The 16,713-nt window shown below is 41.4% G+C and overlaps 1 protein-coding gene across 3 annotated transcripts in view; it reads right to left on the bottom strand.

Annotated features, from left to right (window-relative positions):
- Nucleotides 1-1,037: 1,037 nt before the first annotated feature.
- The window catches only part of PIGQ (phosphatidylinositol glycan anchor biosynthesis class Q), a 196,970-nt gene continuing 181,294 nt past the window's right edge, over nt 1,038-16,713 (bottom strand). For all 3 annotated transcript variants that reach the window (XM_078663064.1, XM_078663062.1, XM_078663063.1), the window contains exons 9-11: nt 14,118-14,232; nt 9,515-9,576; nt 1,038-2,609 (exon numbers count right to left, since the gene is read on the bottom strand). In XM_078663064.1, the coding sequence (XP_078519190.1) occupies nt 2,457-2,609; nt 9,515-9,576; nt 14,118-14,232 (330 nt within the window). In that variant the 3' untranslated portion in view covers nt 1,038-2,456. The remainder of the gene's footprint in view (nt 2,610-9,514; nt 9,577-14,117; nt 14,233-16,713) is intronic.

The raw sequence follows: 16,713 nt of genomic DNA, 5'->3' as shown, positions 1-16,713 counted from the left end.
TAAACATGCAATTCATCACAATACAGAGAAGGGGCAACTTTAGGTCCTACAGATCTGCACAATCTCTGTTCCACTGGGGATTCCTAGAATTATAAACTTTATGGGATTCAGGGCAATTTTGCATTCTTTTAAGTACTAATCAGTCAAAAGACTGCGAAATTCTAATTTACATAGAACAACCATTATTCATATTCTAGAACAAGAAGCAAAGGGTTCTAATGCCAAAACCCTCTTCCATCAATCCATTGAACCCTCTGCTCTGCTAAAACAGTGTTTCCTTAGTATCATACCCACACAAAAGGGGAAAAATGCACAACTTGCTGCATTAGGTTTATTATTAGGAAAGTGACGGATTGCCACATATTGCCTCGCTCCCAGGCCCTCACTTGCACCCACAACAGGATCTGATCACATGGGCCCGGGCCGAGAAACGGCATATGAAGGTGAAAACGGACGACAAAGCAACGCAACAAAAGCTTTAAATCTGGGTGGAAATGATGAACAAACTGACCCATACTGTACTAGTGGTTGAAAAATAGTACACAAATCCAAACTGGTCGTGCAGATTGTGTATAGTGCATGAAAGTTTATTGATGGATATGACCAATATACCTAGAAATAATGTGTAGATGTGACTGCACTACTGATATAACGGTCTTGTGGTTTATTGAAGGGTTTAGAAGCTCTCAATTGACTGTACTGAACTGAAGAAAGGGAAAGAGCATGTGGCCTTTAATGGAGAAAAAAAAATGCGATGTAATTTATCTTATGGAATGCTATGTAGTTGAGGTGGGGACTTTTTTGCAATTTCCTATTGGTTTAAGACAGTTCCTATTGGTTTCAGACAGTTCCTCAAGATTTGACAAAATATAAAAACTGCATTGCTAGTGATGAATAGTTTGATATAAACTCAATAAAAATAAAATGTTAAAAAGTGCTATAGCAGGTGAGAGATACTTCTTTCAGTCAGTTTGTTCACGTGAAAGAGAACATCTGTGTTGACGAAGACTTATGGTTAAATAAAAGTGTTAGTCTTATTAAAATATCAACTTCTTGTTTTATTAGGAAAATACATAACAATAATTTCTGTACTTTGTGCTCAGCATAGCTACTCCAGTTCTGATTTATCCAATATACACAAAGTTTGCTCTGAACATCTTTGTACCTACAACCATCAATTTAGGCGGAGATAGACATGCCCTGTTTGGTACAGGACCTTTCCAAGATTGCTCCAACTGAGGGATGTGGTATGTATGCCCTCTGATTTCAAGGAGCAGCATAGATTTTTCATCCAAAACAAATCTACCCAGGACCACAATATTAATGTAGGGATGACCCACAGCAGGGCTCAGAAACTATATCTGTAGAGAGCAAGCTTCACAGGAAAAGACTTGAACCCAGATCACTCATATGACTTTATAGTTCATTACAACTGAGATGGTCTAGCACAACCATCACGTTTTGGCTAATAGCCCCATTTGCTACAATTGACCCATGGGATCAGCATCACAGGGCACGATCACAGAGCTGTGTGTCTAGTAATACTGAGTTATGACCAAAAAAACAGAGGGCTAGTAGCTATGATCACTCCTGCCAATTTAACGGGCCAATAGCTGAGAGCATAAATCTTGCACAATGGTGCCAACATCACATGCCACTATCACTATGCCCTTTTTGAAAAGTAACGAAGATTGAAATATTTTTTCCCAAAGATGTAATTTTAACAGCCAAGTAGAGTAGCTAATATTACATATATATTTTATAAATAAGTATAATATAGTCATTTTATGGAGAGAAGCACTTTTAGGTCAGGAAATCAAAAAGTGCTTTTAACTAAAAGCATAGCACCAAAAATCTCATTTCTAAAATTTGTTTCAACAATAAAATTAATTTTAAAACAATAATTCAAAAAAAGTCTCAGCAGGTTAAAAATTGGGCTAAACAGTGGTTGGGATTAGTGTCACAAAAATTATATATCGAGAGAGAGTTTGTGTTATTTACTAAAAAAATAGAACAACTGCACTGGGAAAACATTTGATGAGGCTGCTTTCCTACGCTACAGGCAACACTTGCTCCAGGAAGCTATTTGATGCAGCTTCCTTCCTAGTCTGCCTGATACACTGCTTCAGGGGAGATAAAGGGCACTTTCAGCATCTACGGATTCCGATTGGCTGATGCTACATGAAATCGCTTCTGAAGGTACTGCTTATAAGTTAGAGTAACATTCCAGGGTGCACTCTATTACCTCTGAGCTGTCAACAAAGTAGCAGTTCCAACTATATTCTGTTTGTGGGTGTTAGAATAATTCATACTTTTTTTCAAGGAGCGAGACCGCGTCAAACATCACAATCAGTAAGTTAGTCTTGGCATATCAGTGTGGTGTTTGATTGGTTGTCAGTGCCCTACAGGTTGAGGGTTAATCCTGGTCTGGGAAGAACATTTTCAGTCTCATTCTTCTAGTCTTGCTTCTCGTTCTTCTGCTTCCACGGGTAGATCAGCTCTCCGACAAACAGCTTCTTACACAGGGAGCCCCATGAGTCCTTGGGGTAGCAACAGTAGGTTGGCAGCCTGTACGTATGCACCACATGGCCATATGACAAAGGGTTGAACTGAAAAGGAAGTTAGGACAAACAGTTAAAATCAGCTCAGAAGATCTGATGTGCCTATCACATGCGACCACGTATACTTTAGTGTTAATGTTCTTAGTCGTGTTGCCTGCACTCTACATCCTAGTTACTCTAGAATGATGAGGAGGCCTCTATATTTCATGCTTTTAGTCTACTTTGTACGTATAATTAGAAATATTCCTAATCAGCACCAATAACTTCTTGCATTTTTTCTCCTAATGGATCATCCTCAATCAAACAAAAAATAAATAAAAAGAGGGCAATGACTGGAAGAGTATGGGGGTGCAAAGTACACACGGCAGTCAGATACTTATAATCCAAAATGAGCACAACATAAGTTGAAACAAAAGATTAAGGAGAGCCAGCAAAAAGGTGGTTATATAGGGACCGCCAGAAAGCAGAAAAGGAAGAAACAGTCCCTAAACAAAAAAAACAAACAAAAAAAGTAATAGAATCTTTAAAGACCAGAGTAGAAATTAGCATTGAACACAAAAGCAAAACGTATTGATCCAAGGGATATTTAGTTAAGCATCAAATTCTGATTTGAGACTAACCGGTGAACAGTAAAGAAAAGGCGCTTTCTAATAAAAGCAATGATGGGGTCATGAAGAAGTCAATGCACTACGCCCATTCCCTTATAGATAATATGGTCTTTGATAGAATGCCAGTAAAAGGTTGTCAGCAATGGTTTAGCATGACTAAAATAAAAGTTGGTTATCATGACTGCCAAGGCCCTTATTGATACAAGGATTGGCAAAGCCAATGGGTCTCGCCTTTTTGACCCACTGACTTTGCCAATGCCTTTTGCCGATGCTGCACAGCACTGGGGAAAAAAAGAAAAGGTATGATGATGCAAATGTACACATGAGCCCATACTCGTCATGACTGGCAGCTGTGTCATTTTGTATGTGCTTCCATGCATGATATGTACGCAAGCATGCACATGCCTAAGGAGTGACACAGGCGGCATTTTATTTTTATTTATTGTTCCGATGTGTTGAGTACCATTTGGATAGATACATTTAAAAATACCTTTTTAAGTATGTGAAAGATCGTTTGTAAACATGAAGTGGCCAGGTAGCAAATGGCAGCTGCTAGGCCTTCAAAAAAAGACTAGTAATAATATATTTTGTTTTCCAGGGCCTCAAGGGATGAGGGTGCAACAATGCAGGCTGAGAGGGGTCGAGAGCAACCAGGTGTAGGTGGGGTCGCAACAAACTAGCATGATTTCTATTGAGGAGGGGGTAATAAATAAATAAATATTTAAAAAATTAGGGGACAGGGAGCAATCAACATGGTGGGGGGAGGAAGGAGCAACACAAAGCACAAATGTAATGGAACATATGAAGCAGCAAGGGGGATAGGAAGTGGTGGGAAGAGGGAGCGATACATAAAAAGGTGCTGGTTTATATCTGAGGGGGCGAGCAGCACACCAGAGGACAACGGAAAGCACATGCACTCTCATGGAGTGCCTGAAGAAAAAAGAGGTTTGCTAAATGTGAACAATGGAAGAATACTAGTCAGAAAAGGATGGTAAAGTTGCTATGGTAGAGATGAGGTCAATCAAAAGAAGAGGGAGGAATGCTCCTGATTATGAAGCAAGCACATGACTGACAATAAAGCCAACCATTGTAAGCAATGGACAGGCTCTAAAAGCCCATTGTAAGCTTCTGGTTTGGTCCACAAGAGGCGTTTGGATAACAGACAGCTGAATGTAGTCTGTATGCAAGACCAAGGATGGAGCCAATCGGTGTGCAGGAGTCCGAGCAAAGATGTTTGTAATGGGGAGGTTGCTATGGCTAAGACTAACAGAGTCACCATAGATGTAACTATTTTCAACTCATATATTCTGGTTCTACCTCACTCTCAGGTTGTGGCTAGAGCCCAAAGCAAATGAAAATGACCTAATAAAGGGAAGATGAGAAGACGCCTCAAACAGCTTAGGCCTAGGCTTTGGAGAGCACAGGCAGCACTCTGGAATCAAGTCTCAAGAGGCGACAGTAAGAATGTGTGAGGGGTTGAATAGTCACCCAGCATATGTCTCTGACAAGTACATGTTTGGAAGATGCCACAGACGCTGCCTAATCCTACCGGTGTGTACCCAGGAGCTGCATGGAGGTTAGACTTTAAGCAGGGTGTAACACTGTGTGATACACGACCACCATCTGGCAATGGTTGCCTCATCAGCTGTCTCTTCAGCATCAATGCTTCTAAAGTTCACAACTAGTAGGTCAGTAGAATGCAGGCTTGATTCTTAGAAGATATAAGCTCCAGGTTCTGCCAAATCTCCTTAGTTGAGGAGGCATTCTCCTCATTTGGGTTAACACCAACAGTAATTCTAGTCTAGGGATACGCTACAGAAAATATGGCATTAGCCAAATATAATTTCGAACTTTGTACGGAGCGAAAAACAATGTACTACATCGACCAAGATGGCAGTGTGCTCCTATCCCCTTTCACCGTTTTAAAAGGCTCCCTTTGAGCTGAGTTGACGAGCTGGGAGCGCCTGCTTGCCCCGAGTGGAATTGTGCCTGTGAAAAGTGGCAGCATGTCCAGCAACCTATTAACTTTTTCCCTACTGCGAACGGGGGAATCCAGAAACATGTGTCTAGGGATACGCTACTAAAAATATGGCAGTAGCAAATTATCATTTCGAACATTGTACTGAGCGAAAAAGAATGTACTACATCGACCAAGATGCCTAGAGGTAATGACGCTGAGACGTGATGGCAGTGTGCTCCTATCCCCTTTCACCAACACTAATTCTAGAAAGATGGAGCAACTCCTCAAAACCACCTTTCCTTATCAAAAACCATTCCAAGGCGCAAATAGCTTGAAAGTCGCTCGTGTGCCTACCACATGTCAAGCTCACAAAGAAGTATTCTTATTTCATTTTGCATGAGAACCACAGCAAGAGGTTTTTGTGTTACCTTGGACAGAACTAGATTCACTTCTAGGCTGGTTTAGGGTGCTGGGGGAACACAGATGCTGTAGGACCATTACTTACCCAAATCCTGTTCTGGAAGAGTCCATTGACTGCAGCGTAAGTCTTATGTCTGTCTGCAATCCCATTTTGCGATGCAGAAAAAGGCATAACATTTCCGGAGCAGGTTGATGTTCTTTGCTAGTTCACATTAACCGAATTTCGGCCATTGGGATCATTTGTAATTTTGAGCACCCTAAGCTCCCAGTGATCTTATGAAGAGAAGAGTTAGGGGGTGGATTTGGCGGAGAGGGGAGGCATATGACAAAGTAAGGCTATCCCATAGGGAGCAACGTTGCCTAGCCATCCAAGGAGGCTCACTTGGTACACCAGGTGTTCACATGAGTGGCAAAGGCCCGTATAGTTTAACTACTCCAGGCCTAAAAGATAGGAATGAGATTTCCTTGATAATTTTCCACTTATACCAGGGTACTGTTGATCCTTGCAATGTGAGAGATGAGCAGTAACATGCTGTGTTGTAAGGTCCATTGTCCTAGTGACATTCCAGCTGAAAAATCTGGGAGGTAGTGGGTGCCCTATTGCTTCTTCATAGATAAAGAATGTAGTATTATTCATTTAGATCATCACCACCCTTAATTTCACTTCTATAGGGGCAGAGTTGGCTCTATTGGGTCTAGAAGCAGCAGCAGCCTCTTACACTTCCAGCAGGAGTTCTTGGGATGGCAGCTGGGGTAGATTAGATGTAGCATTGATGAAGAGATTTGTGGAGGCAAAGGTGTTCTGCACCACTGAAATGACCCATACATCAGGGGTATCTTGGCTTGGCGGTGTTAGTGGGGAGAAATAGGATTGTGGCTCCTAAGATAGAGGGAGTTGGTCCCTGGTAGAGTCATTATCACTTCTTGGTTTAAGCCAGTTAGAATGATTGTTTTTCACTGCGAAATGAGTCCTTTGTCATTACCTTGAGGAAGGTGAGTGGAATGATCCCATGGCCTTGAAAGACTTAACACCCTTTGGCAGCTGAAGAATGCAGTAGGTCTCTGTGGTTTAGCTTGGATGGCACTTGTGATCTGGCGACTGTCTTTGAATGCTGAAGGACTCCATAATTGAAGGGAGTGAAAAATGTGGTTGCCTCGAACAGAAGGCTGATGAGCTTCTATTGGGCCTCTAGTTTAATGACTGAGGACTTAGCCACATGGGCTGGTGCACGGTCAGAGCAGAGTTTATGCTCCAGGTGGTACTGTAGATTAACAGAGCCATCAAGAGAATGACAAGCGCAGGCAACTGGGCATAGCTAGATAACCTTGCCAGCAAAGCAGAGGAGTCATCCAGTAGAAGAGAACGGGGGAAGGTCTTCAGGATTATGAAGATAGTCAGTGGTAAATCCTGTGCAACATACAACAACCCTATCATAGACACAATGCAGACTACTCACCACAGAGAGAGATTAGGAAGGAAGCTGGGCCGAGCACTTCAAAGAAGTCTTGAACAGAACAGACCAGTACCAACAAGTGTAGCAGAAATCCAAGAAGCAGAGACAGACTTGGAGGTGAACACCACCCCAACACATCCGATTTCTGAAGAATGGAAAAGCTCCTGGCCAAGATAACCTGAAGGCAGACATGTTCAAGCCAGACACAAACATCAACCAAGATCCTCCCACTACAGTTTACACCGATTTCAGAGGGGGAAAAGTACCAGATGACTGGAAGCACGGCATCATTGTCAAGATTCCAAAGAAGGGAGCACTAACCAGCTCCAACAACTGGCATAGAATCACCCGTCTGTCAATCCAGAGTACAATCCAGGCAAAAATCATTATACAGCACATATCTTATGCAGTGGACACAAGCAGTTAAAAAAAGAATAGGCTGTGTTCTGCAAGGGCAGAGGGTGTGCTGACAGATCCTTACTCTACGCAACATCATAGAACAGTGCCTAGAGTGGCAGAGATATACTATACATCAATTTAATTGATTTTTAGAAAGCCTTTGACAGTATTCACTGTGACAGCTTCTGGCGTATACTGAGAATACTGCATACCGCAGCAGGTAGTTCTCCACAACAATAGAATCTATTATAATTTTACCTGCAAGGTGGGAGCTAGTAAGTAGAGCTTCAAAGTCAAGACTGGTATGAGACAGGGATATGTGATGTCAGTGTTGCTCTTCAACCTCACAAATGAAGACCAAGCAGAATCACTGATGAACCTTAGTCTCTACAGTGAAAGACCTGGACTATGCAGATGACCTAGCCTTGATCTCTCAGACACACCAGCATAGCCAGAAAAAGGTGTCTTGCCAAAACATCTATGCACAGCAAGTGGGCCTAAAGATCACCACAAAGAAATCCAAAGCCATGCCATGCCAACATCCCAAACCTTCACCATCACGGCTGATTCAAGCCAACAAAGAGTGTATGGTGTCCTGGTGTTGATGACCTTGGTACCTAGTATCTGATCACCAAAGCCCAATTAAGGAAATAATCCTAGTCACTTGAATCGAACTACCAGTTTAAGTCAGACGGGTTGTCCTGGTTTTGATTAGCCCAGATGGATTAGTGAATAAGTACTCACTGGGTTGATATAATAGTGCCTTTTCCACTAGAAGTTGATATCCAGATATCAGTCTGCCAAATCACTTTTTTTTCAAGTCCATTGATTAAAGCCCAGACATTGTAGTGCTAAGTACCAACCATAAATCCAAGAAACAATATCTCTGGACCGGCAAGGGTTAGGAAGAGGATTTCAATTTACAGGAGTCTAAGAACCTCCTCCAGCCATTGGGCATTGATTTGACGCAGGAGACAAAAAGACTGATTGCATCCTGGAACCTCTGGAAGGGTAGATACAAGCACAAGATGGATTGTGGACGATGCAGGCGCACCTTTCTTTTTGTTTGAAGGTTATCGACACAGAGAATACTCTTAGTACTTCTTTCTCTTTTGTTGCTGGGGTGTGTGGAGAATGTTGTGGGTCCAGGGCAGGCTCAGTCCATCAAACTGTTTTCAAGCAGGTCTTCCAGAAAGCATGACCATATGCAGATTTTCCTGGGTTTCAGTTCACTCTTGATGGGAGGCGCAGTCCATCTCTTTAGTGGGATGATATGACCTTCTTTTATCCCTGAAGTCCCGGAAGCAAGACAACTCTGCATGTTTCCCAGACTTATGCCCACCTTGGCGTGAAAATGGCAGCCACCCAAAGGTTCAACCCCATTCCAGTGTCTAATGTGTTTCTGAACTGGTGCACTGTCTTTCCAGTCCACAGAATGATGAAGAAGAAAAACAAGTACTGGTAAAGGGGTCTAGTAGTTATACCCCTCTGGTAGAACAGGCAGCCTATCACTGTCAACCAAATGGTCAGCAACATTAAAGGTATGTAAGATTATCAATACCTGTACAAATAGTCAATCCTGTTGCTGGCCAGATATTGCAATCTTCAGAGCATCGCCTCAGAGTGAGGTATGCAGCTGCTCCCTTTACCAAGGAAGATGACCACAACTCAGGCAAGACCCACCACCACCCACCAGGTAGCTAGGTTTGGTGGGAAAAAATAAAGTGGCACTTTTTATTGCAGATTTGTTAGGCCTACCTATATATACACCTTCTAATGGTCCTTGATGCCACATGACGTCAACACGGCCTGCTGTCTGACACCTTTAACTCAACATAACTTTCCCTCTCATGGCACATCCTGCCTATGTGTTGAAGTGACGGTGGAGGGTGGAATGCTAAGGGTCTCTTCCTTGGTTGGGCGTGTACTGGCCACATGCCCCACTCTTGATCGTTAGTGGACTCAATATAACACTACCTTTGGTGGTTTCACACTGCCTCCTATGGGTGGGCTCTCATACCCCTTTTTCTGGTTATACCTTAATAAGAACAATGGCTGGTAGGATCTCAGATTAGATCGCAAAGCTGCAGCCTCACCCAAATCATCATTTACCTGCATCAGTAGTCGGAGGGGTTTCCCGGCCTGCTGCTCCAGAACATGGAACTTCACACCAGCTGTAAACATAACAAAAATACACAAGATCATAATGCATTTGAATCCAGTCAATTTACACTTCCACTCTAAATAGCACTTTCTTGTACATTAGAGCTGGTGGAATGTTCCTAAACTGAGCATTTCCCAGCCTCCCCATGAACTCTGGATTAGATGTTTGATTATAAGTGGATTCCTGTGTACCGGAGCTGGGTAAAGAGGAAGTGATCTGTTTGTCTTTTATGCCGATTTTTGAACTTATACCAAATTGCCAAGGTCTTGATCCAAGTAGATCAGGAATATTTACCCTGAACTATCACTCACAGTGTCTCAGTATTTCAAATAGGTCCTTCCATCAGGCCGCTATCCCATAGCACGCCCACTTATAACCCTTGAAGCAGAGGCCACAGCAAAGCCCAGCAGCCTGTACTCAACATCTCTTCCAATATTTCAGCCACTGCAACTGGAAGATTCTTTTCACTACTGAACCATGGCTGCTCCTTTCAATAGAAGCTGTCAAGCTGATGATAGAGAATTCCTAATAGTTCTGGTATACAATGGATCCCTGCCAAGATTCCATAATCAACCTTCCAGGCCCTTTCCGTCTTGCGGCTTCAAGTACCACAGTCACTGGACGTTGGAGATGAAGAGGGCACCAGATATCAAAGGAAGGCAGCATTCCTTCCCCAACAGATGTATGCTCCAACAAGACTAGTAGAGCCCTGCACTCTCAAAGATAAGTCAGTCTGACTTCTTGAAAAGAGTTTGTTAAGACAGTAAAAGCAGTGTTTAAAGTTTGGCTTGAAGCCTACACTATTCGCTGGAAGACTGCAAAGTCCCCTTTGTTAGTTGTATAGCTTTGAAGATCTGGGAAGGCTCTTAAGAGTGTCCTGTCTCGCAGCAGCTGAAATTATTGCAATTAATTAGCTGTTGCGGCGTCTGTTTTGCAGTTCTCTAGCATGCAACCAGTTTGTGGAGAATATAGCACATTACCATCAAGCAGCAAATCAATTACCTTAATATAAATAGCTGAATGTAGGGAGGGTGTGCACATGCAGACATGTCCCAGACTTTAATAGCCTCCAGAGATTTATTTTCCAGTTGATAACCTTAATGGGGAGTTTGAATTTAACTGTAAATGTACAGAAATCCCATGGAATGTTGCTTCATTGAAACAATCTAAAAACAGAACTTATGAGGATTACTCCTTTTGTGACTTTTAGGCATTTTAAATATTTGGGTGTTATACTCAACACTAACCACAAATGGCTCCCCCTGTTGATTACATTTCTGTCTTTTGAAGTAAAGTTTGTTGAAACCAACTGAAGCGAAGAAGAACATCTATAGAGCAAAGTGTATTCCAGTTGCTCAAAATGATGTTGGAATACAGGGATATGCCAATCCAGCCACCATACAATCTGAAAAGGACAGGTTTCCCGGAGGACTTCTGAGTCTCTTAATATCCACCTGCACAAATTCTCCCGAATGATAAGCAGCTCTGAGCTATCTGGAAGACATGATAATGCTATTACTGTAATTGTCAGCATGCCATAACCCAGAAACTTTTATCACAAAAGGGGAGTTTCGTCCTTAACAGACCAGGTATGGACGAATAACAATACTAGTTTATAAAACAAAGAGTACCTGGTTTGTATATTTAACCACTTTTTTATTTTGTGTCCTTCATCACAGTATACTGTGATGTAGGACTCCCTTTAAAATTGGACATCGAAAACTTCGCGAATATATAAATTAGAAAAACAGAAGTTTCCAAGCACTTGAAAATGTGTGCCTCTGCACACAAATCGAAGTTAAAGTGAATGAAGTAGCTGGAAGCCACGATGGCAATTTAAATGAAAGTGAGTCTCAGGCGACCTCCAAACCATCAATCAAAAATGTTAGACCCTTTACGGAAGAAGAACTACCAACATTCACCAACGTGAGGAGAGTTCATGAATTTCAGGTTATGTTGCGCCCTGATGATAATCCCGCAAGACAACGCAGGGATTAGAAACGCGTCGGCCTTTTCAACAGATCTGCTATATAGGGCGTTGAATTAACTCTATGCTCCAAAATTAGGGTGTACAATGGTTTATGCACCCAGTAGGGGTTAAGAAGAATTGCCCATGTAGCCTCAAGTAACTCCGTGACAATCACCTATTGTTAGGCAAATGGAGTTCTTGCTTTTTTTCAATTGTTAGCTGGTGTATTTCTTTAGAATTGATTGGATGAATTCTATTTGTTATTATTGTTTTGATATTATTATCACTTGTTTCACTGTAAAATTATTGTCACATTTCCTTATTTATGTAAGTTGCAGAAAAATGTTTTTGGGTGAATGCAAGAAGTATTGATTCTCAGCCAAAAAGTTTAAATGTATTGTGTATATATTCTCCCAAAAAAACGTAAATGGTTGACATTGAGCATATGAACCTATTGGTCATTGTTTCGATTCCCGCACAAAATAAAAAAGCGGTTAAATATACAAACCAGGTACTCTTTGTTTAATAACCCAGAAACCGCCATGACCAGAATGTTTCTGAAGGATGTTATCCAACTGGACTATGCTCTAAAACTCCCCATGTAAAGTATTCTGGGGAAACATGTATTATGTTAGGCCATCAATTTCTGTTCACAATTCCATAACGTCTGATAAGAGAGGAGAACAAATGGGTAAGCCATGTTTCATGACTTAAAATGAGACCGAGCTTACACTGTTAGCAAATAATCTCTCCGTTACATCACTTGTTATTTTAAATTTATTTTGTGTAATAACATGACAATATAAAAATGAGGACATAATGAAGTATTTCGTATTGCTGGAATTGCTAAGTATATTCACAGCTTTCTCAGAATCAGTGCATTATTTCTGTCCATACCAAGACTGCTCTATAGTCACAGGCTACATGTGGCATTAATATGTCCTACATCTTGATTGGAAACATTTCCTCATACTTCAGGAACATTTATTTTTAACAGGATCTCAAGATAAAAATGACTAACAGTTACAGGTTAAATTTACACAGTTTCGCTTTGAATTCACTCATCCCTTGTTGAGCTTCCTTGGGAGTGGACATCTTCTCGAGTCTTAGCACGGTGCTCATGTGAAAAAGTGTCCCCAAACGTGTATGCACTTTATGGACTGTTTGCACCTTCTATTATGTCTCCTGATATTGGAATTAACAAGACCATTCATTTGAGCTGTGGGCATGAGGTCGACCAGGCCATTCTGTATATGCCTTCTGGAGTTGTACGCCAGTACTGTGCAATACTGTGAGCAAATTTCTTAGCAGTAAATTTAAAGATTATATTGGTCGGTCTCCAAATGATTAAAATGTTATGCAATATGTGCAGCATGATGAATTGTGTTTTCATAGTTCTGCATTGGAAGATTTTACATATTTATTTATAATATATCTTTAAGCCATGGTTGTGAAAAAATAAATATGTCTTCATATCACATTATTTACAGCAACTGTACGGAAAAACACACATTCACATATTTTTTACTACAGTGCAACAATCATATTCAAGTTTACTACCATATTACAGCAAAACAGATGAGAAAAACACATTGTATTGCCTGACATATTTCATGTAATAATTACTTTGCAGAGGAAAACAACTCTCCTGATAGTCACAAGGTCTCTTCAATGTGCTTTGTCGTACTGCATAACTTTAGCCACTTATGTCCTGGTTTCAGTTAAATAACTTTTGCTTAAACAAGTACACATGAAAAGACAGCTAGACATAAATTATATATGTAGAAGCACAGAGTATAATATTCCATTTATTTCCATTGTTGAAGGTAGGGAGTGACATTGTAACTCACTTGAGGCTTGGCCTCTTGAGTCATGGCCCATGCAGACACTCAAAAATCGTAATAAATAGCATGCTACACGCTGCACAGCTGTACATACGAGTCTGTGTGTACGTGTTAAATTTACAGTTATTATTTAGTTTGCTTATAAGAACTTAAAGTAGGTTTAAATAAACCTCTGTAATTCATTGAAAACAATACACTATTTAATTATAGTTAAGGAAAAAGCAAAAATAAAAAAATACTCAAATTCATGAGTTACGGTTAGGTAAAGTAGCCATGAGTCATGCCCCAGTAATGTACTGCTTATACTACACATAGGACATCATACATGACCTCGTGAATGACATCACTGGTGACATCTTAAACGACATCATTGATGTCGTAAGCACATGTGCCCAACCCTTCGTGGGCAGCCATTTCCTACTGTGTATGGCATTTAGCTCTGAGCATCAGATGTTGCCTGCACGGTCTAGACTATGGCATTGCATTTGATGCACAAGTTATAATTTGCAAGTCTTGTGTGATTTATGGATTGCAGTTCATCCACTTTAAAGCTTAGAGCACAATTCTTAAAACAACAGCCATCTGAGGTGAGCAGATTTAGAGTGCACTATATAAAGGAGCAAAAGGAGCAGCTCCCCAGCTAAAACATGGAAACTACCCAGGGTTCCCTGCTTATTTTTTGCATTGCTTGCACAGACACTGCAACAAATCATTCATCCTGCGAGGTGCAGTACTCACCTGCCAGTCTGTAGGAGCGGCAGAGACGGAGACCTACAGAATACAGCGGCAGACAAAGAATCAGGTCCACCAGGAGATGGATGAGACCTTGCACCACAACCACAAGCAGGCGTAGCTAGCAGGAAGAAAAAACAAAAGAAAAAAACCGAACTGGTTAAACTGTGTCGAGGGAGATAAAAGGAAGTCATTACAAATGGTTATTAAATATCTACATCCACTGAACAAATTCTTCATTCTAAATTACAAAGCCACTCTTTCCTACTGGCTTATGGCAGTCAATCTCTAACAAAAGATAACATACTCTTAACAATTTAGAAACAACAAAACTGATTTATTGTTTGAACTCTCTTCAACGTTCTGCTACCATCACATCGACCGGAAGCATACGGGTAAAATGCTAAGAGTGCTCAATATCTGGGCATCATGCACCCTGCAGAGACGTCAACACATTTCTGTGCTATTCCTGTTCTTTTGCCTCCAACTGATGTCATTTGCTGTCCACTTTAGAAGGACAGGCCTCTCCCATCAATTTTGAAGTGGGCACACACTCCATTGTCTCAAGGAAAAGTGTGCCCGATGGTCTCATGACATGTTGTGGGGGCAGAAGATTATCACTATGGTACTGAGTCAAGGCAGACACACCTAGACACCGATGCCAGGGGATTTGCATGTGTGATTTCATGGAGATGATTTTCTGAACTCTTTGCATGTTTTATGAAGTTGACGAGAGCCACGAACTACAATTAAAATTTAACTTTGATGTAATGATGATAGGACGAGAGACAAGTCAACAGAATGACCAAGAGAAGAACAGAAGAGAAAGAAAGAATAAGAGAGAAACATCAGGACACAGACTGGAAGAAGGAGAGAGTGTGAGAAAAAGTGACATAAAAAAGTGAAAGAAAGACGACAGAACGATAGAGACAGATGAGAAAGATAGCCGATTATTTCGCTTTTGACTGACACAAACAACTTTTTCCTTAATCACAAAAGGAATAGGTTACTTACCCTGTAAGCATCTGTTCGTTGCATGTAGTTCTGTAGAGTCACATTCACTGCATACTCATGCCATTTAGTGTTGGGCTCTGACGTTGCAAGTTGTTTTTTCTTCGAAGAAGTCTTTCGAGTCCCAAATTTTAAGAAGCTTTGGCGAAGCCATTAGGTCTCACCTATGCAAGAGCTAATGGCTTCACCAATATGTTTTAGCAATGTTGTACACCAGACTGGCTAATGTTCGGCATGGCTAAAAGTAGGAAGAGTAAAGGAGAGTGGCTTTGAGTGGAGTGTCGTAAAGTGAAGTAGGGTGGAGTGTTATGGACATGGAGTAGCATACAGTGTTGTGGAGGGAGTAGAGTGTTGTAGAGTGAAAAAGCATAGAGTAGTGTGGTGTAGAGTGGAGCACAGTGTCAGAGTTGAGTAGAGTGTTGTAGAGTGGAGTGGCAGAGTGTTGTGGAGAGGTGTAGAGAACAGTGTAGTGGCGTAGAGGGTGTTTCACAGAGGGGAGTAGAGTGGCGTACAGCAGAAGAGATTGGCATAGAGTGAAGTGGAATAGAGTGGAGTAGTGTGTCATAGAATAGAGTGGAGTAAAGTGGCTTAGAGGAAGTTGGGTAGACCGTCGTTGAGTGAAGCAGTTTTGCAGAATGGCACAGAGTGGACTAGAGTGCTGTGGAGTGGCATACAGTAGAGTAGAGTGTCAGTGGAGCGGAGTTTAATGTAGTACAGCATTATAAAATGGAGTATCGTGGCGTGTCAGAGTGGAGTAGAGTGGCTTTAGTGAAGTGGCGTAAAGTACAGTGGTGCAGAGTAGATTTGCATAGAGTGCAGTGGCGTAGAGTGCATTGGTTTTGAGTAAAGTGGTGTAGAGTTCATTGGCATGAAAAGAACCAACGTCAGCGCGCTGGCTGAGTTGGCACCTATATATGTGACGTGGACATCACTTCTAACGCAGACAACACCACACGGAGCCAACCAACACCATCTACCGGTGCACTAGGGTACGGCTCATGAAAAATCTCCTGGATCCAGACTGGCGCATGGGGAAATTCAAAGGTAAGGAATCTGTAGCTGGAGTCTCTACCAAATAATGTGAGTTACAAACCACAAAGCCAATGGTAAGCAATGGGCAGAATGCATTTCTAGGTCAACTTTCTGAATTTCCCCAATGTCTTTAGCAAACCAGACAGCTGCACTGTCTGGTAGGCTGCGACATAAAAACAAAAAGAAAGCCCAGAAGAAATCACGGGTGACTACTACAAATACTAAATAAAACACTGAACGCAAGTTCCCACTCTCTTTAATTTATTTGTTACATATCTGCAAGGTGCATACTTATTCAATTATTCATATGACTCTTAAAATTACTTAGTAGTGGTTAGTTGTCGACTAAGATAGTGGTAGCATGACAGACAGTATCCTGATGTGATTTTGCTATTTAGTTACAATGATTCATTTACCCAGTCATCACATCCTCTAAAATGGAACATGGGGGGTGGTTGCATTCTAAACCAGTGAATGTTTTTCAATTCTTTCCTGACCAGCCTTAGATTTCCCTTTTTTGGATCACCTAAGACAGGTCATGCAGTAGATATGAGGCAGT

This window comes from Lissotriton helveticus, chromosome 10 (assembly GCF_964261635.1).
Source record: "Lissotriton helveticus chromosome 10, aLisHel1.1, whole genome shotgun sequence".
Lineage (NCBI taxonomy): Eukaryota > Metazoa > Chordata > Amphibia > Caudata > Salamandridae > Lissotriton > Lissotriton helveticus.
This window is presented reverse-complemented; position numbering and strand designations above follow the sequence as displayed.